General features: G+C 45.0%; 1 protein-coding gene across 1 annotated transcript in view; it reads left to right on the forward strand.

The window, feature by feature from the left end:
* LOC135366792 (histone demethylase UTY-like) overlaps positions 1–18,063 on the forward strand; it is a 101,643-nt gene that overhangs the window by 79,886 nt on the left and 3,694 nt on the right. Inside the window, exons 6-23 of the mRNA XM_064599708.1 lie at positions 4,760–4,880; positions 6,658–6,712; positions 6,799–6,833; positions 6,928–7,021; positions 7,963–8,188; positions 8,250–8,422; positions 8,911–8,992; positions 9,058–9,220; positions 10,027–10,173; positions 10,849–11,064; positions 11,152–11,307; positions 11,625–11,810; positions 12,210–12,491; positions 14,257–14,472; positions 14,550–14,649; positions 15,361–15,431; positions 15,540–15,674; positions 17,366–17,810. Coding sequence (XP_064455778.1) covers positions 4,760–4,880; positions 6,658–6,712; positions 6,799–6,833; positions 6,928–7,021; positions 7,963–8,188; positions 8,250–8,422; positions 8,911–8,992; positions 9,058–9,220; positions 10,027–10,173; positions 10,849–11,064; positions 11,152–11,307; positions 11,625–11,810; positions 12,210–12,491; positions 14,257–14,472; positions 14,550–14,649; positions 15,361–15,431; positions 15,540–15,674; positions 17,366–17,810 — 2,903 coding nt within the window. The remainder of the gene's footprint in view (positions 1–4,759; positions 4,881–6,657; positions 6,713–6,798; positions 6,834–6,927; positions 7,022–7,962; positions 8,189–8,249; positions 8,423–8,910; positions 8,993–9,057; positions 9,221–10,026; positions 10,174–10,848; positions 11,065–11,151; positions 11,308–11,624; positions 11,811–12,209; positions 12,492–14,256; positions 14,473–14,549; positions 14,650–15,360; positions 15,432–15,539; positions 15,675–17,365; positions 17,811–18,063) is intronic.

An 18,063-nucleotide genomic window follows, 5' to 3' on the forward strand; every position in this document is an offset into this window, starting at 1 on the left:
GGGAGCGAGACATACGGTGGGAGATCTAGTAGGTCGGGAACATTCTACGAGCACGACGCGATAAAGGCAACTGTCAAATCAAAAGCGAGTTTTAAAAAAGCGAGAACATACAAGTTTCACGATAACGTTTCCGAAGACATGGTAATCCTGAACCATTTCCAGCGGCTGACATCACGTTGCTGATATGTGATTGACTGACAGCGATACGGAGTGGGAATCGGGGGGGGGGGGGGGGGGGGGGGGCGTACGACTTCTTAAGATTAGAGCGTGATGTCGGCCTTTTCAAAGGAATAGGGAGCTTTCCTGCATCGGCAGAATTCTGCGACAACGATACGATAGAATACGTTGTAGAATCCAAGCTTAACAATGTGATGTCACTAAGTTCCAAAGACAGAGGGTGACCTGCTTATCATGTTTTTCTTAACTGTTATCGTGAACACACCTTCCGATCTACTAGAAATCTCACAAATTAGGCCTACAGGAACGGTTTTACCGGAAACGATTTCCGTGATGATGGGCAATATCACCAGATGTCACTTTCTCGTTGCAATAATGCAATTTCCGCACGTGAACGTCTTCCGATATACTGGAAATCTCACAAATTAGGCATACAGGAATGGTTTTATCGGAAACGATTGCCGTGATGATGGGCAATATCACCAGATGTCACTTTCTCGTTGCAATAACGCAATTTCCGCATGTTTTTTTTTTTCTTTCTTCATTTTCTTTCTCGTATCTCAGCGAGACTGTAGAGAAATGGGTATCAGTTCCTCTGTGACACATTTCCGTGAACACGCTATCGTTAGAGCAGCCTTGCTCCGTTTCTTACTATGAATAGCCAGCGACACGCCGACGCACTGTGTAGAACTGTTCGCCTTTTCCTTTCACGTTGCTCGTAAAGTTCACTGACCCGCAATGCATTGTAATTGTACGATTCCTTCGTAGGCGTGTACGCTGTTTGTGTGTCTCACTTTCATACCTCCTACGTTAATCGGCTGTCCTTCTGCGACCCGAAGGGAATTGTGGGCCACTTTAAAAAGCTGATACATCCTAGTCCTTTCCGTGCTGTTCTTCTGTCTTATGGGCATCTTCCTAATGGGTATACTAATGAGAGGAAGGAAAAGGGACTATTTAGGAACTATTTGCACTCTTAACAAATTTAGGGAAAGGGGACTAAAATGGGGAGTAATTTCAATCTATAGAGAGCTAGAAGTTGTAATTGCCCTTCAATTGGGGGGGGGGGACTTACTTTATTCTTACAGCCTGTGTATATACTTCGGCAAGGCGGTGCATCAGAGAAGAAAGCTGTCCCGCTTAGTTCTGTGTAATCCTTTGCCCCAAGAAAGTAAACATTTCGAAGCGGTATAAAAAAAAGTGATGAGTGCGATCAATGAAATTTATGAGGTAAATATGTGTTAGCATTAGCTAACATTGTAGAGTATCTGCCACCTTAAACCTAGAGGTACGGTTCGGGAGTTTGAGCTGTTTCGCCTTTGATTCCAATCCAATGCCGAGGTCTCAAACAGAGACTCGTCGACGGTCAATTTTTTCCTACGTTGGGGTTCTAATGCTAACGCATTAAAAGTGCGAGCTCCGTTCACGTACAAAAAGAACAGCTGAAAGATCGTGTTATGGGGCTTTAACGTCTGCATATGAGTGTCTTATTGTAAGAGAGAGAGAGATGCATAATCCGAAATGGGGAAGAAACGAGACAAACCGAACACGAACTGGAACAGAGCAACTCTTTAATGAGAGCCAAACAAGGCACTCAACAGCCTTCTGAGAGGGGCCGAGGGAGACACCGCGTGTATGTACTCACACGAGCAACATTCGCAAGAATACTCCAGTGGAAGATGCGAAAAACGTCATACTTTCTTTCGGCTCAGCCACAAGATATTTGGTAGCAGACGACACCATTGGCCCTGTCGTCTGCTACGCGCACAGTACGTTCCTGCGCTCGTGCGAATGCCCAACATAAGACGCGGTGGAACATCCGCCCAATGAGCAGTTTTTCACCGTTTTCCGACTAGAATACTCCAGTGGGGCTGTCGCTCGTGTTCCTTCTGTTCCCCCTCTTCATAAAGCTGTTGGTTTGTGGGCTCACCTCGTTTCTTTTCTGTCTCTGGTTTTACAAACTCCCTCATCACGTACCAACTCACCCTTACCTTTTTTACCCTTTCGTTATTGTAACCTAATACACTTCGTCACGATACCTACGTTTCTTATTTGTTATTCCTACCAGATACATTCTTCCAGCTGACTCCCCTCGCGGAGTTTTTTTCCTATATTTAGATGCGCGTCCGATGAGTGTTTCTCCAGCGTTCGTGACGGGGGCCATTGAACACGTCAGTAGCAAAAGGGCCCTTCTCCCTTCCCTGTTTATTCCGGTCGTCCGCCGTCCTTGTCGGATTTTCCCGGTATGCGTTTCTCTGTTTGCCGCCAGGATGGGGCCAGGAAGTTGCACTGACATCTGTATTAACATTTGGCAACATACAGGTCGGAGACAAGCTCCTCCCCCAAGAAATGCGTTGCTCAGGGAAAACAGGCTGGAAGAGTAGTAGTACGTGACTTGGCGGGCGTAGTATTAAAAAACCTCCTTGTCACCTCAACCTCACCTCCTTGTGTTATACGGCGTTTTCCTTCGTTTTCGTAATAGAGGGCGCGTCATGATATACAGCGGATTTAACTTCCTATATTGTGTTGGGGATCCGAGATTACCGGATGTTTTTTACGTCCCGAAATCCCGGGATAAAAAAAAATCAGGGATTTCAGAATTCGCAATGAATACTGCAAGACTATTGTTGGAGCTGTCGCGACGAAATCCCGGAATCCCGTCCCGGGATGGGTCGAGAAAAATCTAGAAATCCCGGGACTCTATAAGTGGCCCGGGATTCCCAACCCTAGCTTTACCTGGGATAAGTTAACGTTAATTGGATTTATTTTTCCGGGTGTTTGATGCAGCTGGATTCGTTGTATAGATGTCAAGAGGAAAATAGATAATATAGTAAATATTTGCTCAAGCTTACATGAACTATGGGCATTCTAACAAATTTTTATGCAAGTCAGCGTATTGCAAAGAAATACATTATTTGTTTCGCACAACGGCGAAAATATGGCGCGTACTCAGGTTTTGTGTTGGCCAGCAGCAACGGAGGATGTCTTAATTTTTCCAAGAGAAACTTTCCCTAAATCTAGCTAAACAATAATATCGTTGTGGTTCTGATGCCTTTTTGTCTGATCGATCGGAAAAGTTTGAACCTATGGTAGCTATAGATATTAGTATCGTCAAACTATAGAGCATACTTGTCTTGGCTAACTCAGGACACTGCGTGTGCAGAAGTTACGATACGAGACAGAAACAAAGAGAGTTGAGCGTGCCGCAGGCTAAGATTACTCAGTGTCTTACTGTTCGCTCATTTGCTCACAAAAGCCCGATTATATGTAACGTTTGCTCCTTTATCCTTTGTCGTCTATATCTCATTCTCAGCCGACACCACGCACTACAAATCGGTTTCTAGGTATACGTCCCCGCCGAGAAATTTCCCTTCCGTGCTTGTAACATGGAATTAAACAAAGACAGGAGAGAAGCAGAGAACATGGGTGCGAAAAGAAGCTATTCCTAAATCCTAATCGCTCTTATACCGTCCGAACTGTGGGGAGGCTGATGAGGGGCAGGAAGATGACGTGGTATCAGGAAAGAAAGAAAGAAAAAAAAAAATTTCTGCCTTCTTGGCTCCTGAGAGGGGCACCTCCCGCCCCTGTTTGCCCCCAGGAGAAAAATGGAAGGAGGGGGGAGGGGAGGGGCGAAAGAGGGGCAAGGTTGTACAGTTTCGTCTTCCTCAGAGGGTAATGACATTGACTCGCTTCTTGTCCTTGAGAAGCTACGAGGAAAGGGCGGGGATTATTTTCGTAGGTGCTCGTTTTCGAGGCACTTCCCCTCTTTCTTTTCTCTCCCCCCCCATTTCTTACTTCCTTTTTCTTTTTTCCAATGTCTCAGAGGAAGGGGTAGTGAAAGTAAATTGGAGGTACGAACAGAGTTTTCTTTTTTGGCTTCGTACACAATGGCACGCCGTGTAACCGTTTCGTGGTTAAGACATTAATAAAAATTCGTTTTAAAAGTACAACAGAGTTCACTGCGCTTCGCCGTGTTGTGTTACTGTTCAATCAGGAACAAAATAATCTACCAATCAGAGATGCGGCATTTCTGTGAAGGGTATTTATTTCTGCCTTCCGGCGGCACTTGTATTTGCTTAACTTTTTCTTTCTTTCTTTTTTTGCGTTTGTTGCTTCGCAATCGCCAGAGCTTGTGCGCTCTTACGGCATTGGATATATTTCACCCCAGAATTTATTTATCGCATGTTTAGAAGTTACCGACCCTCTTGGGTTGAGCCACTTGAGCGTCGAATCATCGTTGTTCATCCTCTACGTTACTCATCTGTTTCTTCTTGCTTTGCTCACACACGTTCCGGCTGAGAAGTAAAATGACAGACCCGCTTTGACTTCGTAGTTTTATTTATTTTTTTACTATATATGAATGAAAGCAAGATATATATCGCACGACGAAGAGGAAGAAGAGTTTGTTCCGGTGTGTAACAACATGTCTCGGACGTCAGCTGTGATGGAGCGTTTTCGTTTGTGGCTCAATTTGGTAGCGTGACAACGAACCTTGTGTTTTTTTCCGCACTGCCATGGTACCTTGTGCTCCGTGAGAGATCTTTTGCGTTCCCGTCCTGAAGTATTGGGTCGTCTTGTCTTGCAGGGCAATCAAGGCATTCCGGCAAGTTCTGTACACGAACCCGGGTTTCCCTCGGGCCAATGAGATCCATCTTCGTCTAGGTTTGATGTTCAAGGTCCTCACCGACTATGACTCGTCGTTAAAGGTTAGTCATGAAATTTCATATTTTTTGCAGGGAACATGAGGCGTTTTGGGGAAACGAAGTTTCGGTGAACATGAATCGGGTGCAAGCATGCTGTTCTCTGCAATGAACTTATCCGCAGTATGCCCGCGAGTGCCCCGCCAAAGCGTCAACGCATCACCGCCTTCCTCGGAAGCATTTTGATGATTAGGAAGTTCTATGGATCCAGTTCCTAACCTCGTATCTAGAGTAATTGCACATAAAGTAGTCTGTGAACTGTTGAGTGTACAGATTGCTCGCGATCATTATTATGATGTAATTCTTGAATTTGGACGGACAGTTCACTGCCCAAACATAACATTTTTGTATATTGTCGCGGCCAGTATATTTCAATGATTTACCGAATCCCTGCTTTATTAATCGGGCGTCGTGAACAACGTGACTTATTATCGGCATTATAAATCGTTGGAATCGGGACGGTTTGAAATTCGCGCGCAGGGAGACGCATACGTGACGTCAGTGTGACGACACGAGGGCATTCCCTTTGCGCCGGGCTTGGGTAGGGGAGAGGACGCGGACACGTGACCAACCTGGCGGAGCGTTACGGAAACGGGGCGCGAGCTGAAGAGTTCTGTTTGCGCTTCCACGTGGGTGCGGGCCCGCTAGCAGCATTCACGACAAGACGGGCCCGACTCGGGAAGTACGTCGATTCCGAGCGAAAGGGCTGGCACGAGAGTTATTTGTAGTCAGATGCTTCCTTGAAGACATATTTATCTCAATTATGCCAGCGAACAAAACTTCGTTTTGAAGAAAAACACCATGCCTGGCCGTCTGCTTATCCAACACCACCTAGACAGAGAAAGCCTGCTTACCTGTCGACGTGACGTAACGACTAAGAGTCAGCCAATCAGGGTCGTATTTTTAACGGCCGCAGCCAATCACGAACGTGCATTCAGTGTTCGTAGCCATGGAGACGAGCCACCGTAAGCCGCATGGGCAGCCACTGTCGTCTGCGAGTAGAGAACGTCCCCACGTACTAAATGGGAAAACAAAATAAAGCGCAAAACGGTTCCATATTTTTTTCAAGACATTTTCTGGAAAGTTTTTTGCACTTTTAGTCTACAGGTTCAAATGTGCCAATAATTTGGGAGTTCCTGAATGGGCAGAACGGCGAATCGCGGTAGCAGACGAATTCTGACTTTGTGTCCACGTAGCGAATGAGGGAGAGGAGTAATTAAGCAGGCCTTCTGTATCTATGTGGCGTTTGGCTCACCTCTTCAGTTTCCCTCTCTCCCCTATTGCCCACGGAGCGACCCTATTGGTTCCTTGCCCAGACAAGGGAGGATAGATTCCAAAGTGAAGCGCACGTGGTTTCTTCTGTGGACCCCACACTGCTCTACGAATACCCAGGGCTGGCGAGAAGGTGGGGCAGCCGGGGGTGGTGCCCGTGGGTCACTTCAGGGGCCCGTGGGACCCTAGGCTTATCTTAATCATATAAAGAAGAAATACCTGGACTGTGTTATCGAGACGTGAGGAGGGGGCCCCGTGCATGACCCATCCCCGGTGCCCCTAATTTATCTCGGATAGCCACTTCGTCACGTGGCTTTTCCAAATTTTAACCCCCCCCCCCCCCTCTCTGCACAAATACAAACTGTCATAGTGCATTATCTGAAGCACATGATGTGCACTGACCTCATTTTGTGGCGTCTTTATGATGTCATTGTTCTTCTGTTGCGCAAAGCAAAAATTGGGGTGGAAAATGAGTGGCATTTCATGAATTCTGTTCTGTATTGTATTTCAGCATTTCCATCTAGCGCAGAACGATTCCAGGCCAAGCAGTTTCACAAACGCAGAAAGTAGGTAGCAGTGTCAACGGTATTGACACCGATGGCTGAACTCCTGTAATGAGTGAATATTGGTAACCGCTATTTCAATATTTCAGTACGATTTCACATTGCTCACGTCCTAGAAGTTCAGGTCAGTGCAAAAATTAGTACATAGTAAAAACATAGTACGAAAATTAGCGATGCACATAGTACTGTACTAATTTTTGCTCTTTGTTGTCATGCAGGGCAAATACAAGCAGGCCAAAGAAACGTACGAGCAGCTGCTCGAGCTCAAGGACCTACCCCGCTCTGTAAGGGCGGAAACATTAAGGCAGCTGGGTAAGTAACGAGCATACTTACGGCGAGCGTTGAAGCTTCTCAGTTTGCCGTATAATGATGAGCTATTACTGCAAGCGCAAACTGTTTAATAAATACATTACTACTTGATGTCGTCCAACAAAAATTGAATTTGCAATTCAGTTCCTATATCATGCAAGTTGGGAGAAGCAGCAGTGTCATTTTGTTCCATTATTCTTCAGCATTCTGTAGGGTGAATGAGGTGTACTGTCTAGACCTTCCCTCAGACTATTAAAGGGACACTGAAGTGCAAGAATTTCTCCTCGCAAACGGAAAAGTAACGTTACGTTGACACCAACTCAAAAGGAACATGGTTCATCTGTTGCGTCCTTCGTGATGTATGAGCGAAGAAAGCAGCAATTTACGGTTTCCCTCGCCCTCTTGTTCTCAAGAAGGCCGGCCATGCAGAGCACACTCTTGTTGGTTTCCTCAAACGATTTTTCCAATCATTGCAGAAGATCGTTTAGGGCGACCGACCCGAAGGCCTCTCCACATTGTCACACTTCGTGCGGAATAGGGGTACGGGAAAACTGTAAATTGTGCGTCCTTTCACTCATAAATCACGAATGACGTAGCTCGTAGCTTTAAGGAGAATGGTATTTGTCGAACATTGAGCTACAATGGTTTCCGAACAATGGTTCCACTTTATAGTGGCATTTCATGCGTACACACAAGGAATGATTGAAAAAAATTGATTGATTAAAGGAATGACCGAAAAAAAAAGATTGATTGAAGGAATAACTTAGAAAATTTATTGATTTATTGAATGAATTATTTAAAAAATTAATTGATTGTAAGAATAATTTAAGAAATTGATTGAAAATATTGATTGACTGAAGGAATGATTGAAAAATTGAATGATTGATGTTCCATCATCATTCAGCACGCAAGGAATGATTAAAAAAGAAACATCTGCGATTTAGGTTGGATGCACCACACCCTTGAGCCCTTGGGTGAGAAAGGGCAGCGCCAAGGGCAGGCACTTCATTGCTTGCAACGATCAATTGAAGCCGACCCATCCAGTGGGCAGAGCCTTTACTTCCTGGGACGCTGTTTTGCAAGCTTGGGAAAAGTGCATGATGCGTTCATTTCGTATCGAAACTCTGTTGACAAGGCCGAGGCCAACGCTGACACCTGGTGCTCCATAGGGTAGGCATCGGATGTGACAGGGTATGCCCACGGTGTATGCTTACTTGCTTTTGTCCCTTAGGGTGCTGTACCAGCAACAGAGTCAGCCGATGGATGCCTTGCAAGCGTATATATGTGCAGTGCAACTAGACAAAGGCCACACTCCAGCATGGACGAATTTAGGCATTCTTTACGAAAGCTGCAACCAACCACAGGATGCACTCAAGTGCTATCTCAATGCCATGCAGGGAAAAGGTAATATACCTATCGCGTGTATGACTAATGCGTTGTGCACATCGTCAGCAGAACCCCCTCGAGTCGGAGAGTCTCCTCACAGAAAAAGTAATCCATAACGAAAACCCGATACTAGGGGGAAAATAAATAAAAAAAGGATGCACACACAAACACAAGTCTCAGACACAGAAAAATAAGGTAAACAGGGAAAAGTAAATTAGGAAAGTTTACAGTGGAAAAACATATTGCTGCACTACACAATTTATATGCAGTTGTTGGACATTTCAATACTCTGTCCAGCCACAGCACCATGTGCTGCTGTAAATGCTGAGGGATGCAGCACTGCTGACTGGTTAAGAAAAGCACTTGTAAAAATCACCTTATCCTTCCGAATTAGTTGCAGTGTCTTAATGTAGCTTTTTCTCTACCGGGCTCCACACTGCGCTCTACTGGGCTCTGAACAATTCAAACTAATAAAACTCTTAACACCTCATTTTGCCTTGTTGTAGGTACAGTGAGCTCGAACTTGAGTACAAGGGTGAAGTTTCTGCAGGGGCAACTGAATAGTGCGCCTCCAGCAAATATTCAAAAGTAAGGTGCACATATCTTTGTTCTCCGGTGTGATTTTTGTGCCGACACGCTGCTACTCAATGCAGACCGCGTCAGCTTCCTTGTATCGAGGATGCGTGGAATATCCCAATTTCTCAGGAGATGGCATCTCGTCAAAATAGTCAACAAAGCAGGGCGGTACCAACAGCTGGTGCACCGCAGAGGCCACCAATACAGCAGCAGCAGCAGCAGTATGGTGCCTATCCTGTGGTAAGTGATACCAACACATTCACATGTTGAGCATTGGGGTGGTACAGATAGGGGTGGCCTTTATCGCTCGTGCGCCAGGAAAACCCGAATCATCATCATCATCAACCCATACGGGAGGTGCATCTAGAAATTAAGTTGTGTTTGCACATATTGGTGCTGCTGGACTGCAGTCACTATTGTGGTGATGCGTTTGTCCACTGGCAAGTCGCAGACGCCATTCTGAGACAGTGAGGCAGTGTTGAGAAATCTATCTTTTCTAAAATGTTTAAGGCAACAAAGAAGCACACCTCGTAGATTTGCTGCACGGAGTCGAAGGGACGGTTCGAGGACAGGCGATGATGACATTTTGTTGAAGTCGCCGTTTCCTCAAAGGCAAAAAAAGAAAGGAGAAGATGGCCCACGATACGTTAGTTTCATAGAAGTTGGCATCCTATGATACAGAGATTCAAAAGTTGATGCCCTGCTATGTCAGTTAGTTTCATGAAAGTCTGCACCGTTCTATGATACAGAGATTCAAAAGTTGATGCCCTCCTAGGTCAGTTAGTTTCGTAAAAGTCTCCATCATTCTATGATAAAGAGATGCAAAAGTTGATGCCCTTCTATGACAAATTCTGCAATAATGATGGAAACTAACTAAAAATAAACCATTTTGAAAATAAGTTTCCATGTTTTTTTTTTTTAAGAGCCAGTCAGAGCTTACTTTCTGGATGCCCCTTTTTATATGATAGAAACAGCAATAATCAGTATGGCATTTTGAACAAGCCGTTGTAGGTCGCACTGATTTGATGTAGTACTACCTTTCACAGAACCAGGGCAGTACTGGTGGAAATCAGCCTGCACAGTATCAAACTCAAGGTATGGCGGGTTATCCTCCTGGAGGGTCTGATCAGACGGACCAAGATGGAAACAGTGCAAAGAAGCTCAAAGTCACTTCGGGATCTCCTAGGGCTGTGGTGAGTAGTGACAGTTTCTTTCTGTTCTTTTTTCTTCTTTACTTTCCTTGGCACTGTTAAGGTCGCGGAGGTGGTGTGGTACTGCAGACAGCGTCTCATGCGCTGACGTGGCGGAAACTTGCTACGGTGGGCTCTGATGTAGTGTGCTTATTGCCTTTTTGCTGTGCGAAAGCCCTGCTAGTTTACAACATCTTGGTCCCAACATCTCCCCTATGTAATATGCTTTGAAAGGTCCTGGATTGTTGCTACTGCTTAACTTTCTGGATCTCAACCTGCTGACTTAGAGAAAAGCTAACCCCCAAGGGACAAGGGGATGTAACTAAGCATGACAGTAACTTTGGAATGGTTTATCACCAAAACGCAGTTGAAGACAGAGAACATGCAGGACTACCACTGAACTAGCAACCTTCTCAGCGGTAGTCCTGTGTGCTCGGCTTTTTTCTCTGCTTTGCGGATGAACCGTTCAAGTATGTACCAACTACGTCAAAATTGCTACTATCCTCAGAAGTTAACTCATGTTCTATCCATGGTAGTGGGGTGCAGAAGTTGAGGTCGAGACCGTTTGTGTAGACCCAGGTTGGTGATGGTGCATCCTGGGCTGTCTCTGGGTCTCCTTCATTCTCCAGCATGAGATACAACCTGTCGTTACAAAAAAATAAAAATACAAAATTCCAGACCCCTGGTGCCGCTCCAGAGGCAGGGAACATAGTGGGGCCACGGCCGCCTGGAGTTGTGGCTCCTCCTCCGTTTTACCTCAACCAACAGCAGTTGCAAGTCCTCAACTACCTGCAGCAGAACCAGGCAACACTGAATCCACAGCAACGAGCATTACTGCAGCAGCTGCAGCAGCAGCATCGCCTCATGATGCAGCACAAACACCAAATGCTCCAGGTAAGACCTTGGACCATACCTCCTTCTGGCCCGCAATTCAAATTGGGATGTGGTCTTTATTTTCGTGCAATTTTTGTTATTCCACAGAGACAGCTGCAGCAACAACAACAACAACAGCAGCAGCAGCAGCAGCAAGGAACAGCAGGTGGTGTCGTGCAGGCGGGTGTTACTGGTAGCTACTCTGTACGTGCGCCAATCTACCAACAGCAACAAGCAACGTATGGACAGTCATCGCAACAAAGGGTATAGCTCCCAGTTGAAATGCTTAGTCAGTTGCGTATTTTCAATTTCAGTAATTGATTCATCGATCAATTTCAGTAAATAGGGCCCGATTTTTTCGGGCTTTATTTTTCAGCAAAATGATAAGCAAAATATCGGGCGTAACTGGGTGTAACCCTAAAAAGTCGGGCCTTAATTACAAACTCTGAAAAATAAGGAGGAGCCTTGAATGTGACTTGATTGTGCCCAGTTGCTTTGAGAGCTGCTGCAGTGTTTCATGCGTTGTGAATGCGTTGTAATTGAAAATTGTTATATCCACTGTTCAATGCACACCTCAACAGGCTCAGGTACCACAGGGAATGGTGAGGCCCGGTACTTTACCCGTGGGCGTACCTCGACCGATGGGGACACCAGCCGGAGTGCAGCAGCAGCAGCAACCTGGGGTACCTGCTGTGTCAGCTCCTGTGCAGCAGCAGAGACTTCCATACCCCCAGGCCCCAAGTGGAGCGGTCACCCAAACACAGCCAGTGAGTGCACGCTGCCTTGTTACTGCTGCCTATGGGACTAGAACATTGTAGCAAGAGGCAGTGGTGGATCCAAGGGGGGAGGGTCGGTTGGGCCCCCCCTTGGAAGGCTGCCTCTTTAGGGTGAAACCCGAGTTTTACTCAGCAAATTGCCCTCGCTGAGACGTCTGTCAGAAAGCACATTAACTTGTTTGGCAGCAAATGCAGTTACACCACCGTTTGTATCAAACCAGTACAGTTAGGGTAACTCAGCCCGATTTTTTCCCGAATTTAGCATACTGAAAGTTTTTCCACCCGAATTCGCATGAATTTAGATGACACGGTTATTTACCTGAATTTTACCCCCCGAATTAAAAAAAAAAAATTCCCGAAAACTTCATGCTCTGCATATTTTACCCACAGGGAGGTCGTCCTCCAATGGCCATTACGCCTGGACAACCTGAACCATCTCCTCCAGCTACACCGCTCACTGATCGCGACCTGCAGTTGTTGTTATCACAGCGGGAACTAGCGAGCTCGCTTGCTGAAGACCTCTTGGCACAATTTACGGGCGAATTGCTGGAGCCAACGCCACAGGTTACAGAAGGGAATGCCTGCAGTAGTACAGCGAGGACGGGCGCTGAAGCAGCGAAGCAGTCTGTTGCCGACACCAAGTCTGCTCTGGGTGGAGAAGGGGTTGACAAGGTAGGCTGTCACTGAACCACTCTTGTAAGCTACAAAATACCGAAGAAAGATGAAAGTCACTGAAAAGGTTAGCCAGCTGTAGGAGTCGAACCCACATCTTCTGGATTGCCGGTCCAGGGCTCTACCAATTGAGCTAAGCTAACACGCCTTCTCAGCGACTTCCAGGGTGCGTCATCTGAAGGAAACAAACCAGCCACTCTCTCTCATTCATCCTCCTTTCACTCTTACGTTTTTGCTCACTCATACACACATTCGTACGACAGGGCTCGACGCAAGATCGTTCTCCCATGTACAAAATACCGATACGCTAGCTTTCTGCGAGCCTCTTATTTCCGGTATCTGACCCGGCTTGCATCAGCTAAATTTTTAATTCTGATTTGTACCCCGCTGAAACAGATCTAACTAAAAGGGGCACTGAAATGCTGCCACAAGTTCACTTCAAATTATGTTACCCGCTGCGTTACTTGCGCGCTTGCTGTCGTAATTCAAAACTTTGATCCCCCCCCTGTTCCCCCGCTCCTTCCTCCTGTTCTCTCTCAATCTGTCCACGTCTGTATGACGCTCATAGGCACAGCTGCTTTGTGGCGCTAACCCAGAAATTTGAAAAGAAAAAAACTTAGATTTCGTTATGATGCTACGATCGAATTATACCTGCTTCTTTTTTGCCTTGGCACTACGCAGTGAATGTTGCTTCAGCTCGTGCATCTGGTGTTCATCGGGTGCTTTTAGTACTATTTCTCAACGTCTTCTCAATTTTTCTCAACATTGTTCTGCTAGAACTGAAATAAATATATAAAATATAAATTCTAGCTAAAAATGAACTATAACATGCTGCTTGTGAACACTCGTGCTGTGCCACGGAATAGTTCTAACGAAAAAAACATAGCAAGACTTACGAAGCACGCTGGTGTCAATGTCTGAAGGATGTGAAGATAATTGTTGTCACTCGAACATTTGGGATTACTGTTGTGGGCTACAATCCAGTAAATTGGCATTGAAAAATGCAGCAATGCACATCATGCCGTGCATGTATGCAACGCTACGACAGGAATCCTTCCACATCCACAGGTGCACGATGGGCTTCTCCTGCTGTGTGATTGTATTCCGCCAATCCATCCTGAGATTGCTTCTTGAGGAACCATTCTTTGCTGCCAAAGACTGCTCTGTTTTCATTGCGTTTTTCTTCCAAATGGTAGCACTCTGCGAACGAATTTTACGTGCATTGTGCTAATTGAAACACAGACAGGTTTATTTGCTCTCTGGGAGCCTTCACTTGTGGTTTTGCAACATGAAACATCAACATTTGCTCCAAAATGTTTAATGTTTAGAGCACATCATCTCGAACTAAAGGACGGCATAAATGAGCACGATCCAATGATATGAAAAATTAAGACAGTATTTCAGGATGTGTTATTGTACTGTTTGCTATGCACCTTCCAGTTGCCTGCGCTTCTCAATGAAACACTGCAAGTGTTTTTACTTTTTTTTATCAAAAGAAGAAGTGAAAGATAATGAGAAAGATAAGAACATATTTGACTTAAATTTGAGGGTGCCCTTACTTTTTACTTTTTGGACTGGGTCAGCATCTCGGCCTTGACGGTTCATGCTCTGACTGGTGTCAACAATTCCAGAAAGATATCTAGTTTATCTTAGTTACTGCTAATTTGTATTCCTGTGGTCCATATCCGACAATTTCAGTCTGTATCCTTTACTATCTTCTGTTACATTGTAGTCTTGCTCATGTTACTTGTCTCTGGTACTGAAGGGCTCGGGAGGTGATAAGCTGAAGTCAGTGAAGCCTGCAGCTCCTTCAATCCACATGACTGCAGCTGAAGTTCTGGAAGGTTGTGCAGAAGTAGCTAGGAACCAGATGTTCTTTGTAAATCTTCTCTCCGACGACCCGGCACCTCCAAAACCACCGGAGAGGCCTGCGGTCACAGTCACCAAAGATATGTTGCTTCCACAGACACCCAGTGTATTTGTAAGTGTCCTGTGCATTCTCGCGCTTGTTTTCAGTATCCAGCAACTGATAGTAACGTGTTGATTTCTTGCGCGCAGCTGGAGAACAAGAAACAGGCGTTTTCACCCCAGCTCCAGGAGTTCTGTGTTGCCCACCCCATTGCAGTAGTCCGGAATATTGCAAACGTTCTCAAACTTGGTATGTCTGGATGTAATTAGACATGAGGATTTCATTAGAATGAAGTGCCACGTAGGGTCTTAAGAATAATCAGGGTCTTACGTTCTGACAAAGAATTTACGTCTGCCTGATCCTCTGTGCGGCTAACACTCGAGAAATGTCACGTAACGTTTTGGCCTTACGGTTTGGCGTGAGGCTAAATCAGCAAAATTAATTAAATCAAGCTGTTTTTACTAATTGATTCATAAAATTAAGAAACAAGAAGGAATGCATGAAATCAAAAGTAACGTTGCACTGCGTCAAAAATAAAGCCTTTGAACTGGCGCATACTTTTCTTGAAACCGGCTCACAAAAGTCATTTCCACAATTAGCATCACGAAAGTCACCAAAAGTAGATTGTACACCCAAAACCTCATAGGCACCTCTAACGAAGTAAAAGCACAATGTGCCGAGGGTCAGAGACGAGCGCGACATATTTAGTGTTAATTCGAGCCCGTAGAGGAGCCTGTGTTTATGCTTCAGTGTGTTTGATTCTCAGCGGCTTTCTGACTTCGTGAAGTGACGATCATGCACATGGGGGTGGGTAAAAATGGTTTTTACCGAGTTTAACCGTAAAGCAAGGCGTGATATGGATGTAACGTACAGGCACCAACACCATTTATGCATAGAGCACTTGCATCATACGGTAAACATCATAAACATGTGCACTGAACCACAGCTTTTCTTGTCTAGATCTCGGTCTCTTTTCAACAAAAACCCTAGTCGAAGCAAACCCAGACCACACAATGGAAGTACGGACCCAGGTAAGGGCCCTTTGAGCATCGGAGCCATCTTTGTCATGTGGATCATTTGCAGCATTCAGAAAAATCTGCTGCGAATTTGTTGACCGTTACTTCTTCTTGAATTTGTAGTTGATGCAATCATCCGATGAGAACTGGGATACAGAAAGGAAGAACATGGTGTGGAGGTGCGAGAGTCATCGATCACATACGAGCATAGCTCGTTACGCTCAATATCAGGCATCATCCTTCCAGGAATCGCTGAAAGTGAGATTGCATTTCAAGTTCTCGCATTTCACTGAGCTGAACAACGTAGTTTTTTTCTAGACAAGTTTATTTCTCTAGGGCTCTGCAAGTAGTAAAAAATATTGAACTTTGCTGGCGTTTGGAGAATTTGCTGACAAGCATTTCCGTCGCAAGCAAATCATCAAATGTAGTACGAATACTGAAAATATTCAAAATGCTGAATATTTGCGTAGCGCTATTTTTTTTTTTTTACTGCTTTATTATTATGACTTTCGCACCGTGGAGTCTAATCTTTTTTAAACAAGCATTGGAATGCAGTGTTCTTTGCAGTGCACATTAGTGATAGTGTGCCATACTAGAGTGTGTGTAGACTGTTCTGTTTTCGGGTTTGATGTTTTTCGAAAATTGAGGGTGGGTGAGGGTAAAAAACAGGTTTTAGTTTGGGAGCTGTAAAAATAGGATAAATCAGGCCATATGGGCATACATTGGGTAGAAAAGGAAATTTTTTGGTGGAAAATAAACTAAACGAAGTCTCGCATTTCGGACGAATGACAAGATGCCTAGCGGCTGTACTGATTGTACAATGCTTAACATTCCCCACTGCCCGTATTGATGGCGTGCTTTGCACTTTGTAAGTTCATTTTCGGGTTTTACCCCAAGTCATGATGATGCAAATGGAGGGCTAAAAGCGGGTTTTAGCAGGGTTGGTTACCAAGAACAAGGAACGTTAAATACCCAATTACGACATTACATTCGTACATTAAACGTTAAAACGATAATAGAAATGGAAACAAAAACATTTTCGTTACCTTTAGCGGAAACCGAAACTGAAACGAAATTCAAGCCCGGAAACATTAACAGAATTCACATAACAGTACCTAGAACGCGCACCACTGTACGATAGTTACGGGTGTTGCTGTAACGTACAAATCTCAGCATGCAGTCCGCCAACAGTTTGTAATAAGCTGCTACAATATTCGAAAAAATCTAATATTTGAACTTCTACGAATATTTGAAAACTTCGACTAGCAAATTTTCGAATATGAATCAAATATCGCAAATATATGATTCACATTCAAAATTTTGAATAACCGCACATCTCTAGCAAAGAGTCTTCACGCACAGTGATAGTCGGATTGTGCGGTGTGAGGAACAGTATGGTTTATTAGTAACGGTGCCCAGCAGTGCCCATAAGCAGTGTCACTGTCCTTAAGCATACAAGACCATAACAGTATGCCCCCATAATATAATATTCTCTTGTGGCATACATTTATACCCCTGCCACACGTGCACTCTTCAATGATTATTGAAACTAAACGTCACTGAACACGTGTATGCCGCCATCTAGGGTGTAACATGTTAACCTTTCAGGGAGGATTGGATCCAATGCTTCTTGCGAAGTTGGCACGTTACACGCTTGGTGGCACCACGCGCGTTTTCAATGCCCATTAAATTCAATGATCATTGAAAATCTGCCCGTGCGGCAGGGGTATTAGATGCATGTCTGATAATCCAACCTCCCGATAATTCAAACAAAAATCACTGGTCTCCCGGAGTTTTAATAAATGAGATTCCACTTAGCTGTATGAGTATTTTAGTGTACAATGCTTGTAGTAACTTAGTCTAATTTTCTGTAGGTTCCAAGCTAACTTGCACGACGGAATGGAGATGCACAAATGTGACGCAAATTTTTTCAATATCTGTGCTTACAGGAAGAACAGGAAAAGGCTCAGGGTGTGCAGCGCGAGTCAGACAGTGACTCTAATTCCTCGTTGCCTTCGAAAGGTGGCTCGAGGCGTTGTCGTAAGACAGCGGGACATTTCAAGACCATCAAGTTTGGCACAAACGTGGACCTTTCGGATGAGCGAAAGTGGCGGCCGCAATTACAGGAACTCACGAAGCTTCCTGCATTTGCGCGGGTGGTGTCTGCTGGTAACATGCTCAGTCACGTCGGTCACACGATCTTGGGTATGAACACGGTTCAGCTGTACATGAAAGTACCCGGAAGCAGAACGCCGGGCCATCAGGAAAACAACAACTTCTGCTCAGTAAATATCAACATTGGTCCGGGGGATTGCGAATGGTTTGCCACTCCAGAGGAGTATTGGGGTGTGATTCATGGACTGTGTGAGAAGAACAACATCAACTACCTGCATGGTGAGTTTGCATGTTGAAAAGTGTGCTAAGCAAGTGTTCCCCCCATTACGCATTGTCTAAAGTGGGCTTCACCTAACACTCGAGTGTAATGTTGTGAAGGCAACTTGTAGAACGGAGGAAAAAAAATTAATGTGCGGTAACGTGAAGTGGGCTTCACCTAACCCTCGGATGCAATGAGGCGAAGCCCACTTGCAGAATAGAGATAGCAATACCGGGCTCGGGCTAGGCTTGGCTTGGTCCTAAGAATCTGGCC

This window comes from Ornithodoros turicata, chromosome 8, assembly GCF_037126465.1.
Source record: "Ornithodoros turicata isolate Travis chromosome 8, ASM3712646v1, whole genome shotgun sequence".
NCBI classification, from domain to species: Eukaryota; Metazoa; Arthropoda; class Arachnida; order Ixodida; family Argasidae; genus Ornithodoros; species Ornithodoros turicata.